The 23,737-nt window shown below is 41.6% G+C and overlaps 1 protein-coding gene across 4 annotated transcripts in view; it reads left to right on the top strand.

Annotated features, from left to right (window-relative positions):
* The first annotated feature begins 5,424 nt into the window (after positions 1 to 5,424).
* Positions 5,425 to 23,737, top strand: part of ESYT2 (extended synaptotagmin 2) — a 71,711-nt gene continuing 53,398 nt past the window's right edge. For 2 of the 4 annotated variants that reach the window (XM_048951025.1, XM_048951023.1), the window contains exon 1: positions 5,426 to 5,948. In XM_048951025.1, coding sequence (XP_048806982.1) covers positions 5,592 to 5,948 — 357 coding nt within the window. In that variant the 5' untranslated portion in view covers positions 5,426 to 5,591. Of the gene's footprint in view, positions 5,949 to 23,737 lie in introns of all 4 variants that reach the window. The other 2 variants (XM_048951024.1, XM_048951026.1) reach the window with 2 other exon arrangements.

Below are 23,737 nucleotides of genomic sequence, written 5' to 3'. Positions count from 1 at the left end.
GTGCCCTCCGTTGGCCTTCTATAGGCTGAGAACCGTGAGACCGTTCCTAAGCACAGATAATTCTATTTCAGTGAAGTTACTGTGCGAAGAAAAGCGCTGAGGGCGGTACGCTGCGTCACGCATAAGATATACGTATAAAAGAGCTGCTAACGTTCCCCAAGCAGCACGGCAGCTCTGCACCGCGCGGCCGGTAGCTGGCTGCCCGGCACACGTGAGGCGAGGCAGGCGCTGGTGGCCCGAGGGCAGGGAGCGGACTGTTCTCACAGCGTGTTTATAACGTAGAAACGTGCTCTGGTGGAAGCTCCTGCGGCTGCTTGCGGGGTACTTTTTCTTTCTAGCAATTAAAAAACAGCAACAGCAATGAAAAATCCCCACGGTCCTGTTTTAGTTGTAGAGGAATTGCTGCGCTGACTCCAGTGATGAAATGCAACCCTTGGCCTTAAATAGTCTCTTGACAAGCGTGTACACATCATTGATGCAGGTTTCTCCTTTTTTCCTTTGCACGTTTCCTTGTGTTGCAATGTAAATTAATAATATAAAGTTTGCCTTGCTGTCTGGAATATGAAGTCTTTCATCATGTAGCAGAAAAGCAAATCAAGGAAGCAATTCAGAGAAGAAAATCTTGATATTTTATTTTTAAAAAATTAAGTATGACATAGGATCATAGAAAGGCTTGGGCTAGAAGGGACCTCAAAGATCATCCTGTTCCAACCCCCTGCCGTGGGCAGGGTTGCCATCCACTACATCAGACACCAGCTCAGGCTGCACAGGGCCCCGTCAAGCCTGGCCTCAAACACCTCCAGCGATGGGGCATCCACAGCTCCTCTGGGCAGCTGTGTCAGCGCCTCACCACCCTCACAGTGAAAAAATTCCCTCACATCTTATCTACGTCTCCCCTCTTAAAACTTAAGACCTACATTACATCCACTAAATATGAGTATCTATGGATACTAAACTATTTATAAATATCCATGTGAATAATTTAGCAGTCTTTGGCCAAGCAATGATGATCCATAAGCATTTTGTTATCTTCCTTCCTGAACAAATAGAGATGTACTTGCAAGCCAACTTGAATTAACTCAAAAAGCTTTTTTAGCCAAGGTGGTGATGGTGTTATAAATGCATGGAAATAGGCATTTGCTTAGTAAAGGATACTCTACAGAGGTGGTGTCTTCCATACAGAGCCTCAAGGACAAAAACTACCTTTGTGTAGTCCATTTGAACTTCTATTTTTAATAACAATATAGCAATTACATATAACTAAAACCATCAAACATGACAGCAATAATACCAAACATTAGACAGAACAAAGTATCTTTTATTTCAACTTTTGGATGTACCATCTATTTTTTTAGAATGCACATATGTATTGGTTACTAAAATAAAATCCAGCAGTTCTAATAGCTTTTTATTCTCCCTAGCAAAGTATACCAGTCATGCAGCTTTATGACAGGAGAAAAATCACAGATGTGGGAAGGCACCACTAGAGGGTCTGTACAGACCTTTTCAAAACTCAAAGCCAGTGATCAAACTGAATCTTAACTGCTGCTCAAGAGCACAGATTGAAGTAACAGCTGCAGAATAACAGAACTAAAATTTGTGCATGTTTTTGTGTTTCTGTTCTTTATCAAAATAAACTGCAGTTTCTCATTAATCTAGTGGGAAAAATGTTAGTAGTTCTGTTTTTATAAAGACAGATGTTAGTCATGTGAATAAAGGCAAAAAAATTTACATGTCTGTTGTATTACTAGATAGCATATAAAGATTTCCAAGCTTCTTCTGGAAAGAAAAATGTGCTGTAAACAAGGCTTTTGGTAACCCTGGGTATTTTAATAAGTCTTTAGCTTCTACATGTTCCTCTAATCCTATGATGTAGTATTGCTTCTGATGTGTTCGGGATGACATACTACAGAATTACATCAAAAGAATTACTGGAAATATGTACCCTCATAGGGACAACATGGCACCCTTACACCATGATTTAAAATATTATAAAAACAAAAAAAAGAAAATCATAGGTTCTGTATTAAGGAAGAGCCTTCTAGAATCCAGGACATAGCTGGATTTGTTTCTTTTTTTTAAACCACTCTCTGCTAAAGATGAGAAGAAAACTCAAATGCTAATAATAGCAACGTAGGTGCATAAGTGACATCTTACAAAGTGTTCAACATTCTTATGGTAGTCACACCTCCAGGGTTTTGAACAGAAAGAGAAAAAATGTGGACCTCTGAAGTGACCTGCATCTTTAGTTTTGAACTATTACTTGTAAGAGTCCTGATGGGGGAGATAAGGTAGTGATCAAGGTAAAAACTTAAGAATTACATTATAGTAGAAAGTACATATAAATATCATGCAATGGTATCAGCAACAATAAATAATAATTTATGCTAGATGATCTGAAGCAGCTTGAGATAGCTGAACAAAATTGAAAACAGAAGCACACATCAGTAAAAATGTATTTTCTGTACTAATTCCAAATCTAACTCCCATCTGAGTAAACATTCTCAGATTTCCATTCAGTACACATAAACTAAACATAAACTAAATTTTACCATTTTTTTCACCCTCAAAAAAAAATTGAGATTTATAATTAAGATCAGTTACACTGAAGAATAGCATTGCTACTTATTGGGAGAAAAAAGCATCATGGCTAACTACTGTTATCCCACATTTGACTCCGAGGAAAGCTGTTTTGAGAAACAAAAAAAAGGAATCATATGAAAAGAGAGAACATAGACAAATGACTAAGAATGTGTGTAAAGAAATACTGCAATCAAAAGGCATTCATTAAAATTCCAAGGAAGCAACAGGCCTACTAAGGTGGTGGTGAGAAGAAAAAAATACTATCTGAGATAAATATAATCAGTTCTCTAGCTGATATAATTCACCATAGGATACTTAAGGCAAAGTCAGAGTGGTCTCTGTGCTGTGTCTATCTTCAAGAGTTCTTGATGCATTCAAGAAGACTGCTATTTTAAGTATTAAAAATAAGATCAGGAAGCAGATGAGTTAGCTTAACAAAACAAGATGCTGGAGCAAATTATTCAATAATTTGAAGCACCAAAAAGATAAGAGCAAACAAACAACTTGTGTTTGTCAGGAACATTGTATCAAATGCCCTAACAAAATAAGTGACTTGAACTTATCCTCCAGCAGCAGAGTTTGTATCTTAATAAGATTCTGTTGTTCCTATTATAATAATAGCATACTAATTTCATACCACCCATTTTCCTCATCCAAATGCTGTGTGGAGCCAGATCAGTTATCTACAGAAGCTTTAAGAAGTCAGTAGTAACGTCTTTATCATCAGAACTTTCTGTTGATGCTACAGGTAAATGTAGCATCAACAGAATCAAATTAAATTTAGAAGATGCTGCTTTCATTTGCCTACTTGATTGGCACCATATCACCTTTACTTCTGAATAACCAGAGTTCTGTATTGACTAATTCATTAGTCTGCCCAAGATCAATGCTCAGCTGTCATGCCTACAATTGTGTTTGTCATACCAAATGCTACTACAGGATTCAGATTTTTATCATGTGTATTGCTGAGTGCACAGGGTGCTGCTCGGTGAGTTCTCTATCCAGCTCATTCGCAGAATTCGCACTGAGACATAAAGGATAGGAGAACAAGATGCAGCATATGGTAAAGTGTTAGTTGGCAAAATGTCATTCTAATTCAATCACTTTTTTTTTTTGTTTAATGTTTTGAAATTTCATTTTGGTTTATGGAACAGGTATATTCTGTTTCCTGTGAAACTAGATAGAGAAGTCAAATGAAGCACTTAAGTCCAAGATGTATAACCAAGGGCTTGAAAAAAAAAGAGAGAATAATGACCGTATTTGCAGTAATTGAAGGAGCCATCAAAGAATGCGTCTCTTTGGACTAAACCTCAGCACTGGAGAATTCACAAGAAAGCCTATATATAAACAAAACGATACTTAGGAATATAGTAAATGGAAAAAAAAAAGGCCAAAACAAACAAACAAACCCAACCCAGACTTATTAGTTAGATGTGATTGGTGTCCAAATGGGTCACAGCCATATTCAGCACACCCAGCTTAAGGTAACAAGCTTTCATAGGGTATTAGGCTGTCCTTCTGTCTCCCAAGTGTTGCAGCAGCAAAGTTTTTTATTCTCTGAGAATAAGAAAACTCTCATTTTCCAAGTTCGTTGCAAATGTTAATTCTGTTCCTTTTTGTGGCATTTGGTCTTTCTGAATCATTATCCTGACTGTAACTTAATTATACAAGTGAAGAACATGTACCATCGATGGAAAAGAATAAGTTAAGAAAGAGCAGTGTGAGCTTATGGCTTGAAGGAGTTTTTCTTCATGTCATCCATTGAGCCCAAGCGTAGGCATGGAGGGAGCTCGAGAAGATGATACAGGAACAACATATTCAGAGAGATCTGGATTCTTTGCAATTCTGTGCAGCACCGGTTAAACACCTTTTACTTTTGTGCCATTTCCTTTCTGACTCTCTATTTCCCTGGATAACTGACATGAAGTTGTCTTCATCTCTTAAGGAAATGAAGCCAATAATAAAGCTTCCCTATTTGTCCATTTGTGTTGTGTTTGCATAACTTTTCAGTCTATTGGCCTGATTTGCTCTCCCCTCTACTTACCTGCTAATGTTGGTCTTAAAGCCTACAGCTTCCATGAATATTATTAGCTAAAGAGCAGAAAACAACTGATTTGGTGCTGCTGCTGAGGCAGAGGTTGGCTATTTGTAGCCAAAAGGGGAAAAAAAACCACAAGTGAGGTTAATCAGCAGCTGCACAGCAGCAACCTGATAAGCAACACTGGTGAGTATATTGAAACTATTGAAGAGATAAGGAAATGGGAGGAGGAGGATGAGAGAAGTGAATGTTACTGTCACAAAGAGATATGAGATGCAAACCTGTAGCAAATCAGGATTTCTTAGTTCCACGGATCAGGGTTTGTGTAATCCCCTGGAACTGCTGTACCTTAACGAGATGACAGAGGAGCCAGCTCTGTGTGGGGATGTGAGCAGGGCTTCAGGAAACACCTCCCGCACCTCGGGTGGGGAGTGACCAGCCTTTGGTTCCTCGTTTATTACTCCGTCTCTTAATAACCTCCCCAACGAAGTAAACCAAGAAGCTCTCTACAGAACGCTATGACTGATGGAACCTTCCCAAACTGTGTCCGTGACTGCAGCGAGCGGGCAGAGGCTGCGGTGTGAGGAAGTACGCGCTATCACCGAGGCGAGCCCTCGAGCAGGAGCTCCGTCACACAGACCCGGCCGGGCACCGAACCGGGCGGCGGGGTCTGCGGGAGGCGGCTGGGAGGGGACGGCCGCGTCGCGCCGGGCGCCAATGGCGGCGGCTGAGGGCGAGGCTCCCTCTGGCGGCCGCGCAGCCCGCGGCGGCGGTCGGCGTCTGGGGCCGGGCCGCCCCGAACCCGGAAGCGGGCGGCGGTTGGTGTCGGTGCGCGGCGAGCGGGGCCGGGCGCAGGATGCGAGGCGCCGCCGCCGCCCTGCCCCCTGCTCGCTCGCAGCCAGCGCCCGAGGAGGAGGAGCGGCAGCGGGAGGAGCGGCCGCATTCGTAGGAGCCGCCGCCGCGGTAGAGCATGAGCGGGGCCGCGGAGAAGCAGTGCTCCGGAGCGGGGACTCCCGCCGCGGCGGAGAAAGCGGCGGCCGGGGGAGACGCGGGGCCGGAGCCGCCGCCGCCGCCTTCGATGCTGAGCGTGGACGTGACCGGCTTGGTGTCGCAGTTCGCCAGGAGCTTCGTGCTGATCTTCCCCGTGTACGTGCTGGGCTACCTGGGGCTGAGCTTCAGCTGGGTGCTCATCGCCCTGTGTGGGCTCTTCTGGATCCGGCGGCACCGCGGCGGCAAGACCTCCCGCCTGGGCCGGGCGCTCGCCTTCCTGGAGGACGAGGAGGAGGCGGTGCGGCTCAGCGTCTCCTCCGCCGATCTGCCTGCGTGGGTGAGTGAGCGAGGGAGGGAGCGCGCGGCCGACACCCTTCGGCTCTTCCGAGGCGGCTCCGAGCCCGGCGGGCATCGCGGCTGCGGGGCGGCCTGGGGCCTCGGCCCCTTCTGCGGGCAGCGGCTGGCTGCGGGGATGCTGTACCCGGGGGGCACGTCCTGCGCTGTGCGATGTTGGGCGAGCCCGGGAGCGTCCCTCCGCCCGGCGTCCCGGCCCCGCCGCCGTCAGCCCGAGCCCGGCGCTGCCCCCCGGCCCGATAGCAGGCAGGGCTTCCCCCGCCCGGTGATCTTCACCGCGGGGATCCGCGCGTTACCCGCAGATGTTGTGAGCTCCCCATGATGCGCACTGGGGAAGGAGTGTTTTCTGAGAAAGTTGAGATCGGAGGTGACAAAATCAGTGTCCGAGCTGTTCCACATCTTTAAATGACGCGTCCCTTAACGGTAACGGAAAGACGAGGTGGTGGTTCGAGTGGTTTCAGGGCTTTGCTGTGAGGGGCGCGGTGGCCTCGTTTGTGCTGCGCTGTGGTTGGTTGTGAAGGGCTTCCTTAGAAAGTGAAACCCTCCTTTGAGGTTTGGAGCTTTCTAATAAGTCTTTGGAGCTCCCATTTTTTTTTTTAATTTAGTTTTTAGCTGAAACGGCTCCAAAGCTGAATACCCCTTCTTTGTAATTTTTACTTTGGTGCGTTAACGCTTCTTTAAACACAGCATACAGCCAGCTACCTGGCAGCGTTCATCCCGGCCTGTTCTGCCATAGTAACCTGCTGTGCAGGGCTTGCAGCTCTCGCCAGCAGCAGCCTCGAGGGTTCCTGCTAACTCTTCCCATGCGGTGTTGCTGCTAGCTGCTCCCTGTTCCTCTCTGGCGGCTGTGTCTGCAGGGTGCAATAACCCCGCACGAGGCAGGGCTGCAGTAACTGTCCCAGTTGCTGTTTTCACATGGTCACACTTACACCTGATGTGGCCCATCCCAGGTCCAGTAAGGAAGTTATGCAAGTTTGGGGCATCCAGAGAAAATACAGCATATAGGTGTGAAATGGGAGGCTTTTTGCTTCTGTTTTCTTGTGTCTTTTACCTGAGTTCTGGGGAAATATTGCAGTAAAGTGGGGGGCTGTCTTTAAAAGAAATGAGGTGGGTTTACTGCCTGGAGCTGAAATGCAAGTCTTAAATTAGAGATCATAGAGCTAATGTAAGAGCTGTTGGCTTTTTTTTGTTTGTTTTCATAATTTGTTACTTTTGATAAAACGGCAATTAATTCTTCTGTGGACTTGTCTGCATAGCTGAATTTAGAAAGGGGCTTCTTGACTTTGGATTTCTGCCCACAGCATGTTTTAGAGAGTGAGTGCTGGCTGCAAACAGCTGTGTATCATCGTATAGTGAGAGAGCAGCTGATTGATAGGCAGGGCTTCCCCTGAGTGTGGCTTTCTGATATGTCAGTTGGCAGATGTAAATCACCTTTTCTTTTTTCACTTCTTTAATCTTATTCTCAGATTTTAAAGACCTCGTTTGTGGGGTTTTTTTTTTTGTTTTGTTTTGTTTTGTTTTGTTTTTTTGTTATGCTAACTCTGTGCTGTATTCTAGAAGTATCTTGCATCCAAATAAATGTAGGTTCCAGATTATATACAATCTGGAAGACAGAGCAGTTTTGAGGACTGAGGGATGAACCAAATCAAAAGTGACCCTTGATGTCTGCTATCATAGTCACTAAGCTCTGTGTGAGTCTTTTTGCTGTCTGTGTGATCTGTCTTGGGCAACATTTGTTCTTTTTCCTTTTATTTTAAAGTTATCCTGGAGACTCATTAATTTCAGTCGTATTTCGAGGAAGAGATGCTAGGTATATATAAAGTCTGACATCTCTTTACTATTGATAGGTTGCTGTTATCCAGTTTATCTGTCTACTTCAATGCAAGCTCCAAATTGAAGTATGCTCTCTTGCTTTCTAATCATGGAAATAAGCATATGATTCTGTGGCTTCCACCAGGACCACAAGAGTGAGCAGGAGCTCCAGCTACCTTGTCAGTAATACGGTGATTTTCTCTAATAAGCATACTGAGAGGAAGATGTGTACCTTCCATCCTACCTGAGCCATGGTGTGCCTGCACTTGGTCAAGCCTGTATATGCACAGGAAGCATGTGATGGTGCTCTGTCCTGCTAGAACTTCCCATCATTTGTTATGGAGACCATTTCCAGCTCCTGCAGCCACTGGAACAGGGGTTTGAGGTCACCTGGGTGCTCCCAGAAAAGTGCTGCCAAGACCTCAGGTGGGAAGCTCAGCTGAGCACTGGCTCTGCAGCCCCCTTCTCATCCTGCAGGCTGTCATCTGAGTGTTATGCAGGCTCTGGGACAAAGCACTCCAAGTAATTGTTGTCTGATCTCACCAAATACCCAATGGTCTTTATCTAATCCTCGCATAGTGAACCACTCGGTTTGTTCTACACCCACCATGCCACATAGTAATAGTAAAGCTGGTGGAGATAAGGATCAGGTAGTTGACATCATCCTGACTGTGCCCGCAGCCTGGTAGATCCAGCGTCATGCCACCTCCATCACCCTTGGCTAGGGAAATGCAAGCAGTGCTGCAGAGATGGACACAGGAAACTGATGCCAGCAGCCCCACACCATTCAAGCAAGATGAGATGATCTAGGTCTTGAGCTAGGAGCTGGCTGTGGCAGAGGAGTTGGAACTTGATGATCCCTAAGCTCCCTTCCAACCCAAGCCATTCACTGATTCAAAGCCTGGCTCAACATTCCAGATCAGTCCAGGCACGAGACCAGGCTGACTGGACAGATGACTGTCTAGTCATCTCACTGATGTCACAGCCCCTTGGTGAGGGACCTCACGGTCAGTCACTGCTCCTGTCGCCTTCCATCACTTGGTCTTTTCCTTTGTAATGGTGATAGATTTGGGAAAATAAAAATTTACCTTTCCACAATAATCCTGTAGACTATTTACATTTCCTGAAAGTCACAGTGACATTTTTTTGCATGTTCTGATTTGGACGCAGTATGAATTGGTGGCAATCAATATGTCAGGGTTGCTTTTTCTACCAAGTGCTGATATCACAGCAGGTTGTTTGCTCCCTTTTTTGGGGAAGAAAGAAAATAATAGCTCAAAGTTTAGTTACTTCTGTATGTGCACGTGCCAGGTATGCTAGGAACATGCCCAGAGAACTATGAAGTTATTTATAATTAGTCTCGTGTTAGAATAATATATATGTATATACTTTTTTTCCTAAAACCCTTCCATGAACTTGTCAAATACTCCAGTTATGTGGTCAGAGCAATGAAGATTTCAGTAATAACTGGTTTATACTGATAACTCGGTATGATTGTGAAAGAAGAAGCATTAGAGCTGTAACTGCAGAGTCATATCCTGTACTGAGTTGCATCTGCAGAGTACAGAGGGTAGAGGTGGTGATGCTCTTACATGTGTTTGGCATAAGGAGTTCTGGATGTTGTAGAATCGAATTTGTGAACTGGATCTTAGGTTGATAGTTTGGGACAGGAATCTCCAAAGACTCCCTGCTGATGTAAGTATGTACTCAGTACGCCTGGTAAACCAATGGATTTCTGCAATGCCATGTTGTTTATTAATTCCCATCGAACAAAAAGATCTTTCTCTCAATTTCTAATTATACTGTCAGTTAATGCTGTTATTGCTGTAGCTGCAGGAATTATAAGTGAGCTTTTATGAGACATCCCAAAATAGAGAGGCTGTGAGACATTGCTATACATCCTTCTCATCCTCTCTCCAAATGTTAAGTTTGGTATGTTAGATTGCGTTTCCTGAGCAGTGCTTTGTAAGAAAAATTACTTCCATGTATGGCTACTTAATGCTAAGCTGGATCTCATCAGTTTAGTTGGTGAGTACCACAGATGGCCATATACTCTAGGCTGCCAGCCTGCATCTGGAAAGTATGAAAGGGTGTAAGAATTGAATAATAGCTGGAGAGCACTTAACAAATGAAGTTCACGTCCTTCTGCCTGATGCTTTATTTTTCTTCAAAACTGCTTTCTATTCTAAGTGCCTCGTAGTGTACACATCACGTAATCACATCATTGCACGTGATTTGTGTGTTTCTGTGTTTGTTTGGTTTTGGAAGAAGTTTTAATTTGGTTCAGTATCGCTTCTTGTACTTCAGAAGGTAACCTGGTGACTTTCTGGGAGTACCGGCTGGTTAAGAGATGTGAATGATGATATTAGGAATGGAGACCATTCCTCTTTCTCAAATAAAGGTTTCAAATGTACTGTGTTAAAAATGTACTGAGCTGATTTCTGTCATGTGCTTCAATCTCTCACGCAGTAATGTGGTGATAAGCACCACTGTGTGATTCATACAGAAAGATCCTTTTCTGGAGTACTTAGGATAGAAAACCATGTGATGAGCTGATGTTTATCAATATGATGTCAAATACTGTAGAAAAATGTTAACCTGAAAGTAATAGTTTGATTTTCTGAACTGTTTTTAGGTACATCAAGCCTTCTAAATGTGTGTTTATATTGTTGGGTTTTTTCATTATAACAAGTTGATGTTATCTGAGTTACTAGCGACTTTTGGAACTACTTCAAATGTATTCTTCAAATGTGCTGTTTGTCTGAATAACTGAGGAAGGTGTATCTTTATTTTATCTTCATTCAAGTCTGCCAGTGCTGTTTTTGTGCCTGAATAGTTTTTGAATACAGGGGTGGGGCTGACTTTAGCCGTATTTGAGTAGGCAGAAGTCACAAAGATCTTGGCAGTGAAGACTGAAGTTTTACAGAAGGGAGCAGAGGAACCAAGAGCATCCGTCAACCTTTTCTGCCTCTTCTACAAGTTTCCTCTGGCTTTAGCTTACTGCTGCTTGAGATTGTTGACACATCACAGAATGTAGTTGGATAGGCATTCCATTCTTTTACTTTGCATGAGGGCCTGTTGGTAAATAGAAAGGCTATTATGCAAATGTTTACATATGAGCTTATAATAATGAAAGCCTGCCACAGAAATTTTGAGTATTCAAAGCAATTCTTTAGTGTCCTGTTCCTGTATTTTAAAATGAAAGAACAGGTAGTGTTTTGTTTCTAGTAAAATAAACATCTTTGAATTAAGCTGCAATATAAATCAAATTAATTTTCTCCCATTTTCCCAGCCATTGCTAATAATTGCACAGAAGTTTTCTAATTGCTCAAATGACCTTTGGCAAAACTTGTTTTGAACTTTGCAGCAATTTCTTGCTGGTTGTATGTCTGTGCTGAGATGTGGGTTTCTGGAAGCTGCTTTTGAAACCTATTTTGAAATGAAGTTTTAAAAGAATGCAGTTGTTAAATATCCTCTGTGTTATCTGAAAGCTTTATATTGTATGTCGGGTTCCGAAAGCAGCAGTAAATGATTATAAACTAACATAGATCATTAGATTGGTGTGGTTCAACATATAGGTACAGAAATCACTGTTGCTGTTCCAGAATTGCCTTTTATAGATTCCATTGTATTTAATGCTGGTAATGTGGATAGTTGTTGTGAACATTTTTAGCCTGCTACTGCTCTTTCCTAAGGAAGGTGGGAATGAAAACCCCACCAGGAGCTCAGGAGCTAGCAGGGGACAGCTTATGAGTTTGATGTAAGCTTGGCAAGCAGAACTTGAAATATAAGTAGAGCTGCATTTCCGTGTTCAGGGAGAATACTGCCCTTCTTTAAAGAAAAATTAAATCCTTATCTTTGTATGGTGTTTGTGAACTCTTAATGAAAATAAAGGATATAGAGAGGTGGATTATTGAACTGTTAGCAGTGGTTGATTCTTTCCCCATTTGGACTGGAATGAGTCCAAATTCAGCTTTGTTATGTTCCATTACAGAGGTGAATTTCAATGATCAGGATTGTAGGATCATAACATACTTTGGGTGGAAAGGGACCTTAAAATCACCTAGTTCCGACCCCCCACCACAAACAGGACTCTCTGCAACAGATCAGCTTGCCCTAAAGCCTGCACTGACTTTGGATGTGTTCAGTAAGTCCCTGGTCTGGCTATATCCATCCCATTTGCTTCAGCTTCTTAAGGTATTTTCTCCTGATCTGTCTCTCCTTAGCATATTCAGTGCAGGTGAGCTGTGTCCAATCTGCTCTTGAATTTCATTGATAAGGTGTTTCAGGGGTGAAGGAAAGGTGCTCTTCGGCCTCTTTGCAGAGTTGTTTCATCCTCATCCTCAATTCTAATTTTTATTCCTATGTAGTTCCTGCCAACCTTCATGTACCAGTCTTTGTTGGACTTGTGAAGTCTTATTCTCTTTGCAGCTTAGATGCTGCAGCCTTTTTTCAGTTTTGCTCTGTTCCATCTATGCACTTCCTGTGATACTGTTAAAAGAACAGTGGGAGTTCTCAAGCTTCTTCCCATTAACAATTCCTTATTCATGAGAATGTATATAAACAGCATCCCTAGGTTTTATATGAAAGCCAAGTCCTGCTTTTCTCTGTGCTCAAATAAGCTTATTCCAGAGAGAGTCAGGGAGTCCAGCAGTTAAATCAAAGCAAATGATTCTGCAGTTTCAAAATGAAGTAAAAGTGCACTCCTGACAAAAAGCATGTCCTGCACACAGTTGCATTTTCCCACTGCTTTCTTGTGCCAGCATTAGAATTTACTTGGCCAACTAAGCACAGACTTTTGCCAGGTTGAGCATTCAGCTGGATTGTTTCCTGGAGTTAGCTTACTGTGCTGCCACATGAGTGCTGCTGCCTACAAAAAGGAGGATGTGGAAGTCTACAGTCAGGTTGGAAGTGAAATGGAGCAACAGCGTGCATGAAGGCGATTTTCAGAAACAAGTGGCAAATTACACTGCTGAGATGTTTTTGTGGGAAGGCAAAATACGCACTTGGAAAATTCATAATGTCAAGTTGCACGTCCAGGTTCTTTGATAACACTTAAACATACTTAATTATCAAATATACCAACTATGGATACTTTGAGCCAACTTCAGAGTCAGCCCTGTTTTTAGTGGGTGGTTGGATCAGATGAGCTCCAGAGGTTCCTTCCAGCATAAATTATTCTATGGTTGGTTTTGTTTTAAGTTACCATTTAATTAGCTTTAATCTGCAACTGCAGCTTGCAAATGATAAGAAACCTTTTCTGCATAAAATAGCAGCATTTGTATTGTGGTTTAACCCAGCAGGTAGCTCACCATCACAGTCATTTATTTGCTCACTTCCCAGTGGGATGGAAGGGAGAACTGATAAGAAACACCAAAGAACTCTTGGGTTGAGATAAAACTATTACTAAGAGAAAAGGAAAAGAATAATAGTCATGATTTTATATATATATAAATATACATATATATGCATATGTAGATGAATGCGTGTCACAAGCGATGCACAGGCAGTTGCTCGCCACCTACTGACTGATGCCCAGTGAGTGAAAGAGAGTGGGATGAACTCCCATCCCCCTTCAAAACTCTTATAGTATGGAATGTCCCTTTCACCAGTTTAAGTCAGCTCTCCCATTTCTCCTTCCTTCCAGCTCCTTCTCTGAGAAACTGGAATGTACAGCCCTGCTTAGCAGCAGCTATAAACATCAATATTAGTTTTCATCTGGAACCAAAGCATACCACAAACTGAAGAAAACAATCCATCCCAGCTGAAACTAAGGCAGTTTGGCTATGTGTTAAGTGTACCATCAGAAAGGAGTAGATGGAGGCTATCTTTAAACAAGTGTTTTGTTTGGGAGGTTGTACAGCAGTAGAATGTTGAGATGGCTGTCAGCTAAATAGCTAGTATTAAAATTCTGTGCAGCAAATTGCTAAAACACACAATTTTCAACAGTACTCCAGTTATATAAATAACCTTCCAAAGCAAAGCGTTGTTGGATAATGAGTCATTGCACTGAGTTTTGTCTGCTACACCCTGATGTGACTGCAGAACTCTCAGTAGCAGTTGAACACTGGAGATGGGGCTAACGGTGTTCAGCGGGAGCAGTCTGGAATGATGCCTCAGGAAGTCATTACTGGAAATATGGGGCTGGTTTTGCTTGGCTGAAAATAACTGTCATGTGACAGACAAGCATTACATTGTCATTTCGCTGTCCTTATCATATAGCAGCAGGGTCAGATTTACATTGCAGTTCAAAAGCAAGCACTTTCACTGAAGAGATTTGTACTTAGTGTAGATGGAATAAAGGTGTGCAATTTGTTTGCTTGAATTGAGTTTTGTTTTTTGGTTTGTTTTTTTTTTTGCATTTCTTTGGGTAGATACTGGCTCATGTGATTTACCCAAACTGAAATAGTTTCTTTGGGGAAAGTTTGGAAGATGAACACCAAATAAGAAATTAAATGTATTTGCAATCTGTTGTCTATTGTATTCCCTCACTTTCTGCCTTAATGCGAAGGTGGGAAGGAAACAGGTGCATTGGTATAAAATAAATTAAAAATAATTTTTAAAAAGTAGTGTTTCCCTATTTAATTTTTAAAAGAACCCATAAGGCATGCTGAAGGTAAGTCCCCAGGTTTTGATTTGAATTAGTCCTGCAGTATTGCAGTCCACACCTCTGTTCTTAAAACCTGTGCCGTCAGTTTGTAATATCCTGCTGAAAAGAAAACAGTGTGGGAAGGATAAAACCTCAAGTAGAATTTGTCAGCTGAGGCAGCTCTTAGTTTGCTTTGTATTTAAGCACTGTTGTTGCTTCTTTGTAATACGTGGTCTGAAAAGAGCTTTCTATGCTGTCTCAGATGCCCTTCCTCACACAGTACATTGTGCAGGCCGCTAACTTGGTTAGCTTCGAAATACAGCAGTGGATCTGCTTGTAATTCTGTATGCAAACTCTTGACGAGAACCCTTGTGGCATTCTGCTGCTGGGAAGAGAATTACGAGCTGTGCCCTGAGCTGCTTTCTGCAGCCTCATGGAACAAACTCTCCAGATTTGTTGGTAGTGAGCAAGTTTGATCTGTCTGCATGTTTCCAAGCAGGCTGTCGTTACTGCAGTGAATGTGTGACACTTCAAATGAAGAAATGTCTGTTCTTATTTTGTTTCCTTTCCTTTCCCTCCTCCTCCAGTCTGTTGATTCATCTTGTTAATTAGAATGCTGAATTATCTTGGATATGTGCTAGGAAGTTGTCTCAGTCTAGTAGTGAGTTTTATGATGCTGACTAAATACATATTTTAAACACCTTGTTCCTCAACCGATTACTGCTCCTAAAATACTTGAAGCAGAAAGAAAACACTTTTCCACCCGCCCGCTCTCTGCCAATTACATGTCAAGAGGCAGCCAGGAAATGGTAAGGTGGGGAAAGGGGAAATTGGCATTTTTGTCATTTGAATTGTATGTAGTACAAGAAGATTTAATAGTGATTAATTAGATGATTAATACAGTGATTGCTAGGTTAAACTGTAGTCTCATGATCGCTTGTCTTTTAAGGAAGGTATTTGGACTTCAGAATGCTTTTTTTCCTCTCTTCAGGGTGTGGTAGGCATGAGCTCTGCGTTGATGTGAATGTGCTCCAGTTATCCATCTTTTTTCAGTAACCTCAATTTTCTCATTCCTGTTTTGTTCACATAAGTCTTTTATTGTGGCAATCAGTTATTTACCAGATTTGCTTGCATATAAAACTTTTGTAAAAGTTGCACATACTAACATCTTGTGTCTTACCTGTGTAACATAAATCTTTTGCCAGCAGTTGTTTCTTCGGTTCCTTTGTGTTTTCATAGTGTTGCCGTTGTAGTCTATGAAGTTTCTGTCCCCTGTGTTCTGTCTGAGCGCTCTGGAGTATGGTTGTGAATGACAAGAACGTTACCAATCTGTTCATTCTGGTACTCTGATGTGCTAAAAAGCTCCCCAGTAATTTTTTTTTTTTCCTTTCTAGTTTATTAGATCCACTCAGAACCACAGACTTGATTTGGTTCTCATATAAGAACAAAAACCTTAATTTTACTGTAGGAGAGATGAGGAACCTCAAAAAGGTTATTTTAAAACAGTAGACTGGGACTCGTGTGTTGTTTTCCAGAACTCACAGGTTGCTTTTAGTGTACCTGCTTCCTGTATCCTGAATGTTGTGTTTTTCTGGCACTGCTGGGAGGGATGTCTGTGATACTGGTACACTGTAACTGCCCTGCTGGCAGAGCTGTCACTGGAAATACAAGTTTATATAGCTGAAATTGGGTGTTTTGGTGTTTGTCTTCACCTTCTAGGTTGTAAACCTCTCTATGTTAAGTCTGCAGAGAGAATCTGCACAGCGTTGCTCTGGATGTTTGAGCGGAACTGGGAAGGAACTGTGGGCAATTCTTTTGGAGCTGGTGGACGTGGGACCTGTTGGGCAATTTTTAAAGATGTTCAAACATTAACTCAGGAGATGGGTGATAAGAAGCCAGAGGACAGTGTTTGTTAGTGCTGGTGGAGGCATCCAGTCTTTCATCTTCACTTTTAAGTGAATCTGGTATTTGACATGAATATTGACATGATATGAATATTTAGCAGGTATTTTCTTCAGGTGAAGAAGAAGTGGAGATGTTCCTGCTTTATGTGAAACTCTTGAAGGAATGGAAGTGATCACAGCTTTTTCTTACAGTTGCTTTAAAGCATTTATCCTAGACTGTAATGACATCAATTCACTTGTGTGTTCTCACAGTGCCAGCTGAAAAACTGTTGGATATTTTCACTTCAACTTTTGACAAGATAATAGAAACAGTTCCACTTGTCAGAGCAAAGTTTTTAATTATTCCTAAAAGTAATGGACTTTAAGCTCTGACAGGTCACTTTGGAATTTCTTCCACTGTAAAGGTCTGATTTGTGCTTCCCATGTAACACAGGAGCCTCAAGATTAGATGTAACCTGTGAGAGATGCTAAGGTCATTTGTTTTCTTGCCTGAGGCTTGCAGAGCTTAGGGAAATGACTTTTCTTTTTGTCAGTCATCTTGTGGGTTTTGCATGTTGTTTCTTCTTCCAGCAGTCAAAGCGATGAAATCCAGCTCTGCTTGTTATCGCTGTGATTGATTGCATTGCATAGCACATGGAAATAACATTCCTAGCTGTGGTACTGTGGTGCACGCAGTGTATAAGTAAAGCTGTTACGCCGTGATCTCCCACTGAGTAAGAGAAATGGAAAAAAATAAAACCAAACAGATTTGGGACGGCTCAGATTAGTCAGTGACAAAGGATTTGAGATGTCACTGTTTAAACAGAAAGTAACTCTATTGAGCCCCCAGGGACAAAAGTGAACATGGATAATGAAACACTGCAATACCTATCTCAAAGACAGTGTCAATTTTTCCAGTATTGCTTACAAGTCACTTGATGGAAGACTTCTCCATAAGCAAACCGACTGTGTTGTGAAGACAGAAAATTTTAAACGTAGTTGAAACAAAAATCATTTGCAGATAAATGTGAAGTTTATTGACTATTTGATGTCCTGAGTATTTTTCAGATGTGTTGACCAGAATTGTACTGGGCAATTAGAATGATGCATTTTGATTTGTGTCACTGTATGCCTTTTATAATGGAAATAAATGTTTGTTTTTTTTTCTTTGCCAGAGGCTGATTGTGTTTGGAAAAGCCTTCCATTTAATTCCTTGGAGTACTTTTTTCAGCTGGAAGGATACAACTACAAATTAATTACTATTTATGCAGATCTCTGAAAAGAACTGTGGCATTTTACTCAGGAGATCTGATTCCACTTGAACTGTCGTCACTGCATTCTTCTAAATTCAAGTAATGTTTTGCAAGAAAGCTATTACATGTGATTAAGATCTGCATGCAGACCAAAGTTAGAAAGTATCTATTAATCATAATAGGCTGGGATTCAGGTCTAAACCAACACAATCAACAGTAAAAGCTGTTGCCAATTTGCACAAATAATGACATTTTCTATAGCAAACGGAAATATGAATTCATGCTGCTGAGCTTGGGCACCTCATTCTAGGGATATAAGCCTCTCTGCCATCTGTCTTTTAGTCAGTGCAAAGGAGTGAGGTGCATTTTTTGCAGGAGGTCCCTTTTCCTCTTTGCAATAAGAACCTGAAGTAATGAGGTCACAGCTTCACTGCTACTTTTACACGCTTAAATTAGCAATCTGGGCACAGCTGTTGGATTTTAATTAATTAATGTAGTAAATATTCTCTTGTAGAACTCATTAAAGAAAAAAAAAAAGAGCAGTGTAGCACTGTCACAGTACCTGTTGTAAAATCTGTTGAGAGTTGAGGTGGTAACAGTGACTTTGAATGCATATAGAAGTTTCCTTATGCACAGATGTATCCCCTGTCAAGAAAACTACAGATAAAGGATGATTCTGCTTTGGAGCAGTTCAAGTAAGTGCCGTAGTTATTCTGTTGTTGGCATGTGCAAGATTTCCTGATGCTAGATTCTAGGGAACGAGGGGTTGATTTCTGGCAGTTCAGGCTGTTGTCTTCAGTTGGTAGAAATTTCTAGCACTGGTACTCAGATTGTTTTAAGGCATAAGATATTTGGTTTCTGTTTGAAACTACAGTTTACTTAACCTAAGTTTGGACACAAGTCTGCATTCGTTTGAGACTTTTTTTGTGATTAGTAAAAGTGTCTTCAGAGGTTTCTATCTATGTTTCAAGATGTGTATCTCCTCTGAGGTCCTTTTTTCTCTCTATTAGTGACAAAGCAGGTGCAGGTTGCCTTGGTTATTGTTGAATGTGTCACTTACATAAAACTTTTTTGTCCTACTTACTCATTATGCAGTGTATAACTGCAGTTCTTGTAAGTATTAAATTCTGTTCATTTCAGATTTTATCTCATGAATATCAGTGTCAAAGCTAAGTGTTGGTGCAGGGCTGTCAGGCTGTTTTTAGTTGTATACGTACAAGTGCTATATCTGCACTCTGTGGCCACTTTGCCCATGCTGAAGGTTTCTTCCTAACACAGTTTTTGTGGTATTTTCATGTTATTATCAGTGTAGCATTATAAGTGTGCTGGAATATAAAGTTGCCACAAGTCCTGAGCCTGTTGAATTTATAGTTCAGCAGCTACTTTACTGGAACCAGGATTTTACCTGTTTTTCTAATGCCAGAGTAATGAAATGCTGCATTTACATGTGAAAACCCTACTGCTTCTGAACTTTGTACAGTGTTTTTCTGATGGTATCTGAGGCTGACAGAAAGCATGGATCTTGTGGCAGATTTGCAGCTTGCTGGATGTTACTGTGCAGTTCAGTGGCTTAAGCATGCGTGTTTTCAGCAGTGGATGTTGGTTTGTTTTTTTTTTTAAGTGGTATCCCTTCAGGTCTAATTTAAGCACACTTGCTGTACTTATTATAAAATGGTGTTAAGCTCAGTCACGGGGCAGTTATTTGAGTTGAAAGGTAGGCTATTGAAACAGATCTGCAATTTGGATGAATAGAGGAATGACGAGCAGTAGGCAGGACTGGAAACATACTTTTAAGATCTCCTCAATATATAACGAAAACACTTTTCTATTTCAAAGCCAATGGATATGCCTGCAGTAAATAAAGATACATAAGAATGAAGCTAACAGTTAATTAAGTTGGGTGGCAGGGTGAGTATTGGTTCCACTTTGTAGTTCAAACACATGATGTAGCATACCTAAGTATAGAAACTTGGTCTAGCAGAGTGCTTCAGTCTTTCCTTAGCAACCCACGCTACCAAAAACACACCAGAGCTGTCCTTCCTGCTCTGTTCTGAGTAATGGCAGCAAACTCCATGGTTTAAAGGTGGAGTTTATAAACAGAAATAGCATAATGATGCCTGCAGCGGGTTAGAATTCAATGGTCAGTGTCTCCCAGTTCTGCATTTCTTTGGTTTCCTGTTCTCAGCATGATCCTGCTTGAGGGTTACAGTCAGTTTTTGGAGAAACTGCAAGTATGTTCAGGGAAGGATGACTTCATGGTACTGCTTGCTTTCTTTCCTTAAGCCTCAGATGTAGTTGCAGATGTTGATTTCTGAACTCCAAAGGCAGGGCCTTTGATCTCACCTAGTGCAAGACTTGGTAAGTGGTGCCAAAGAAGTGTGTTTTGTATTCTGAGTATCTTTGGTAAACAACTAACAGCAAGTATTTAGTGTACTATGCTGAGATGTGGTCCCTTCGTGGGGGGAGAGGGCAGGCAAAATCCTTTCAGAGGAAGCAAATGTTAGAAATCTTGCTGCAGACCTGATCATTAAAAACACTGAGCTTTATGTAAGAACCAGCCCAGAAATGCACGAGTGGCACTTGGTTTGTGTGTGTCTGTGTTTTTTCATAAGCAGGTCTGCTTGGACTTCCCAGTACTCAGTATCTGTTCAGGCAAGCTTCTTGTACTTCTGGATGAAGTGCTGGTGTTGCGGGTGAACATGTTGTAACTGATCTGTAGATGGGTGGTGTCCTTAAGAAGACAAGAAACAAACATGGACAGTTTCAGAGAACTCTTGTGCATGTCGAATGAAGTGCTTGAATGGAAAAACAAGAAAGAGATGCTTTGTGCCACACAGTATTTTATGCTGTTGGTTAACCGGAGCTTTTCTCCTCACCATTTGTCATCACAGTTTGAACTGAGACCCAAATAAAACATTGTGGTTGTGGGGTGTTGGTTTTTTGTTTTTGTTTTTCATTTATTTTCTTGTTAGTCTGTTTTGCCTTCTGTCAGTTTTTCAGTATGGTTTTAGAGTTTATCACTGAATATTTACAGGTTCAACAAAACTGCCACGCATTGCATGTGTCCTGTATACTTCCGGGATTTTATATAGTAAGCTGCTGGTTTTTCAGCTAGAAATAACACAGGCAGATTTTAAGATGTCAAACCTTCTAAGATTTTTGATTGTTTTAAAAAAATCATTTAATATGAAGAATAAAATCTGGTAGATAGTACTGTGTGCAATACAGTATGTACAGATTTTGCTGCACTTAGAAGTTAATCAGGCGAAAGAGTGTAAGATCTATATAATGACTGTTCTGTATTCGTGTCTGGCTTCTAAGGATGCTATTAACCCAGCTTGAATTTGCATGTAATGTTACTGGTTTTGGGGTGAGCAAACTGCAGACTTGTGTTTGAGAGCATGAAAACAGCAACAGGGAGAACTTCTATTTTTATGACAAAATCTTTAACTGCTTAGTACAGATAGAAGCAGTATGAACTGTGGGCAGTTTGACACAAAAGCCAGCACTTGTTTTCATAGCTGCAGACAACTCATGGAATCAGAATGGTTTGGGTTGTAGGTGACATTGAAGAGCATAGAGTCACAGAACATCCTGAGTTGGAAGAGACCCACTAAGTTAATAGAGTCATAGAATGGCTTGAGTTGGAAGGGATCTTTACAGATCATCCAGTTTCAACCCCCCACCATGGTCATGATTGCCACTGACCAGATCAGGCTACCCAAGTCCCCATCCAGCCTTGCATTCAGCAACTCCAGGAGTGGGTCATCAGGCCATGAAAAAGTCAATTTCCATCCTGTTTATAAGCTCCTTTTAAATATTGAAGGGCCTCAATGGGGCGTCTCTGGAGCTTTCTGTTCTCTCTGGGCTGACCAAGCCCAGCTTCTTTAACCTTTCTTCATGGGAAGGGTGTTCCAGCCCTGGATACAGTTGGCCTTCTGGGCTGCATGGGCACACATCTGGCTCATGTTCTCATCAACCAGTACTCTCGAGTCTTTCTCCTCTGAGCTTGTCTCAATCCATTCTCTGTCCAGATGATGTTTGTGTTTGGGATTGCTCCAGACAAAGTGCAGAACCTTGGCCCCATCTCTCAAACCCATCCAGGTCCCTTGGGATGACATCCCTTCCTTCCCCTGTGTCAACTGTGACAAACAGCTTGGTGTCTTCAGCAGGCTTTCTGAGAGTGCTGTCAATCCCGATGTCCTTGTCACCAGCAAAGATACTAAACAATACTTGTCCAGTACAGACCCCTGAGGAACAGCACTTGTCACCAGTCACTACCTGAACAGTGCTGTGGATCACAACACTTAGAGTGTGGCCATCTGGGCCATTCCTTATCCACTGAGCGGTACATCTGTCACATCCATGTCTCTCAGGTTTAGAGACAAGGATGTGGTGTAGGACAGTGAGAAATGCTTTGCACAAGTCCATTCAAAGGATAGTAAGTTGTGCTGCCTCACTGGTTGTATAAGCTAGTTTGAAAGTTTGTGTTTAGCAATCCAGAGAGGAAATTTTTCTTCTGTTGATCATGAAGACAGCAAAACACTCTGGCATGCAGTACGATCCTTGGGAACATGCCTGGATTCTCAAGAGAATTGGAAAGGAATTTGTCATCTATGCTTAAAAATACAAATATAAAATATGATATTTTTTAAAATGTGACTTTAAAACTAAGGTGTCAATGCCTTATAAAACTTAGATAACCCGAAAGCTAAAATTTCAAGGTAATTAAGACTGCTAGGGTAAAGAGGAAAATGACTGAAATGACTTTTGAGAATAACAAGAGATTAAGTGAGCAGCATGTCAAAAAGTAGCATTTTTCAAGTAGCAAAATTCAATGAGAGTCCTGATAAGTTTGGTTCATGCTGTACCTTTCAGCAGTCCGACCATTTAAAATCTGAGTCTGCTTTCAGTGGCAATTGTGGGAACCTGGAGACATGGTAGCATGGGCTATGAGGAGATGTCTGACTTCGTGAATTCTGGTTAAGTTAGATGTCTGGCACCTGCTGTGACAACAAGTCTTTGAGCGTAAATCCACTTCTTGATCGTTTTCAGGTGTCATGTTGATCAGTCCTTCATTTATCTATTGTCTTAACTCTACTTGTCCTGCCTTTCCTTGGACATGGGCGATTAAATACAATTGCTGTGAGCGCTCACTGAAGGTGAGACTGAGGGCACTGTGCTGTCTTAACGGTTAGCAGGTAGCAAGTTCACCTGGCTCTTTTGGGTAATAAGTGGTAAACCTGAAACTAATCACCTCTCTTTAAGAAGCGCTCAACTTCACTTCTGTTCCAACTGGCAATTTAGAAGAAAGGTAAATCTTTTGTTTCAGTTGAAGAAGGCCTTGAAATGTTTTTGTTGGGAATCTTTCACTTCACATGAACTTGGGGGTTGCTTTCAGTGAGTCCTTATCCTTGGTGATTTCTGAATAAAGGATATGAAATCAACCAGTATAATCAAAGGGCTGCCAGCCGGATGCCTTGTTAGATCTGTGAACATTGGGGTTGTTTTCATCCGTGCATTTCTACTTTATCTAGTGATTTCATTAGTCCTTTTAAATTTAAACCCTCCTATATGAAGTGTGAAAGAATTTTTATTCTCGAAGAGATATTTAAAATACAAAATCTGGCCATCAAGCTGGGAAGCGTAACTTAATTTCCTCAGTCTGTTTCTGTTGTGATAATTTTTTTTTCTTTTAGGGAAAGACAAAAACAAAATAAATCTTTTTACTTGGTGAAGTTAGTTTCTGATTTTGTATTTCCTGTTCTTGGTAACTTATTTTGAGATCAGAAACCTGCATTAAGCTCTGGGAAAAAACAGAGGAGCAAAAAATATGTTATGGCAAGGGGTATATATTTGTGTTGTTCTTCATGGGGTTAAGGTCCAATGTTTCTGGAAGCGAGCGGTGCTCAGTGAACTTCTGGGCTGACCAGCATTCCTCGAGATGGGATTGCAAAGGCTGAGTGTCAGGCTAGAAGAAGGGTTTCCCAGCTCCACTGCTTGCAGACTACTGTTCTGTCCTTCTTCCAGAGCAGCTGCTTATAATGCTTATCCCAGAGGATTTTATGGCAAGCTGCTGCTAAAATAGGTTTCTGGATAACTTCATTCTGCAGTGTACTTGCACTGTCTCTCTTTGCACTAACATGCAAAAATAGCAGCACTTAAGCAAATTTTATGTAGGTTTTGTACTGATGAGTCAAATTGCTGAAAAGTACTGCAGTTCTCAACAAGCCTC

The sequence above is a fragment of the Lagopus muta genome, chromosome 7 (assembly GCF_023343835.1).
Source record: "Lagopus muta isolate bLagMut1 chromosome 7, bLagMut1 primary, whole genome shotgun sequence".
NCBI lineage: Eukaryota > Metazoa > Chordata > Aves > Galliformes > Phasianidae > Lagopus > Lagopus muta.
The sequence above is the reverse complement of the archived record's forward strand: the minus strand, read 5'-3'. Positions and strand labels throughout refer to the sequence as shown.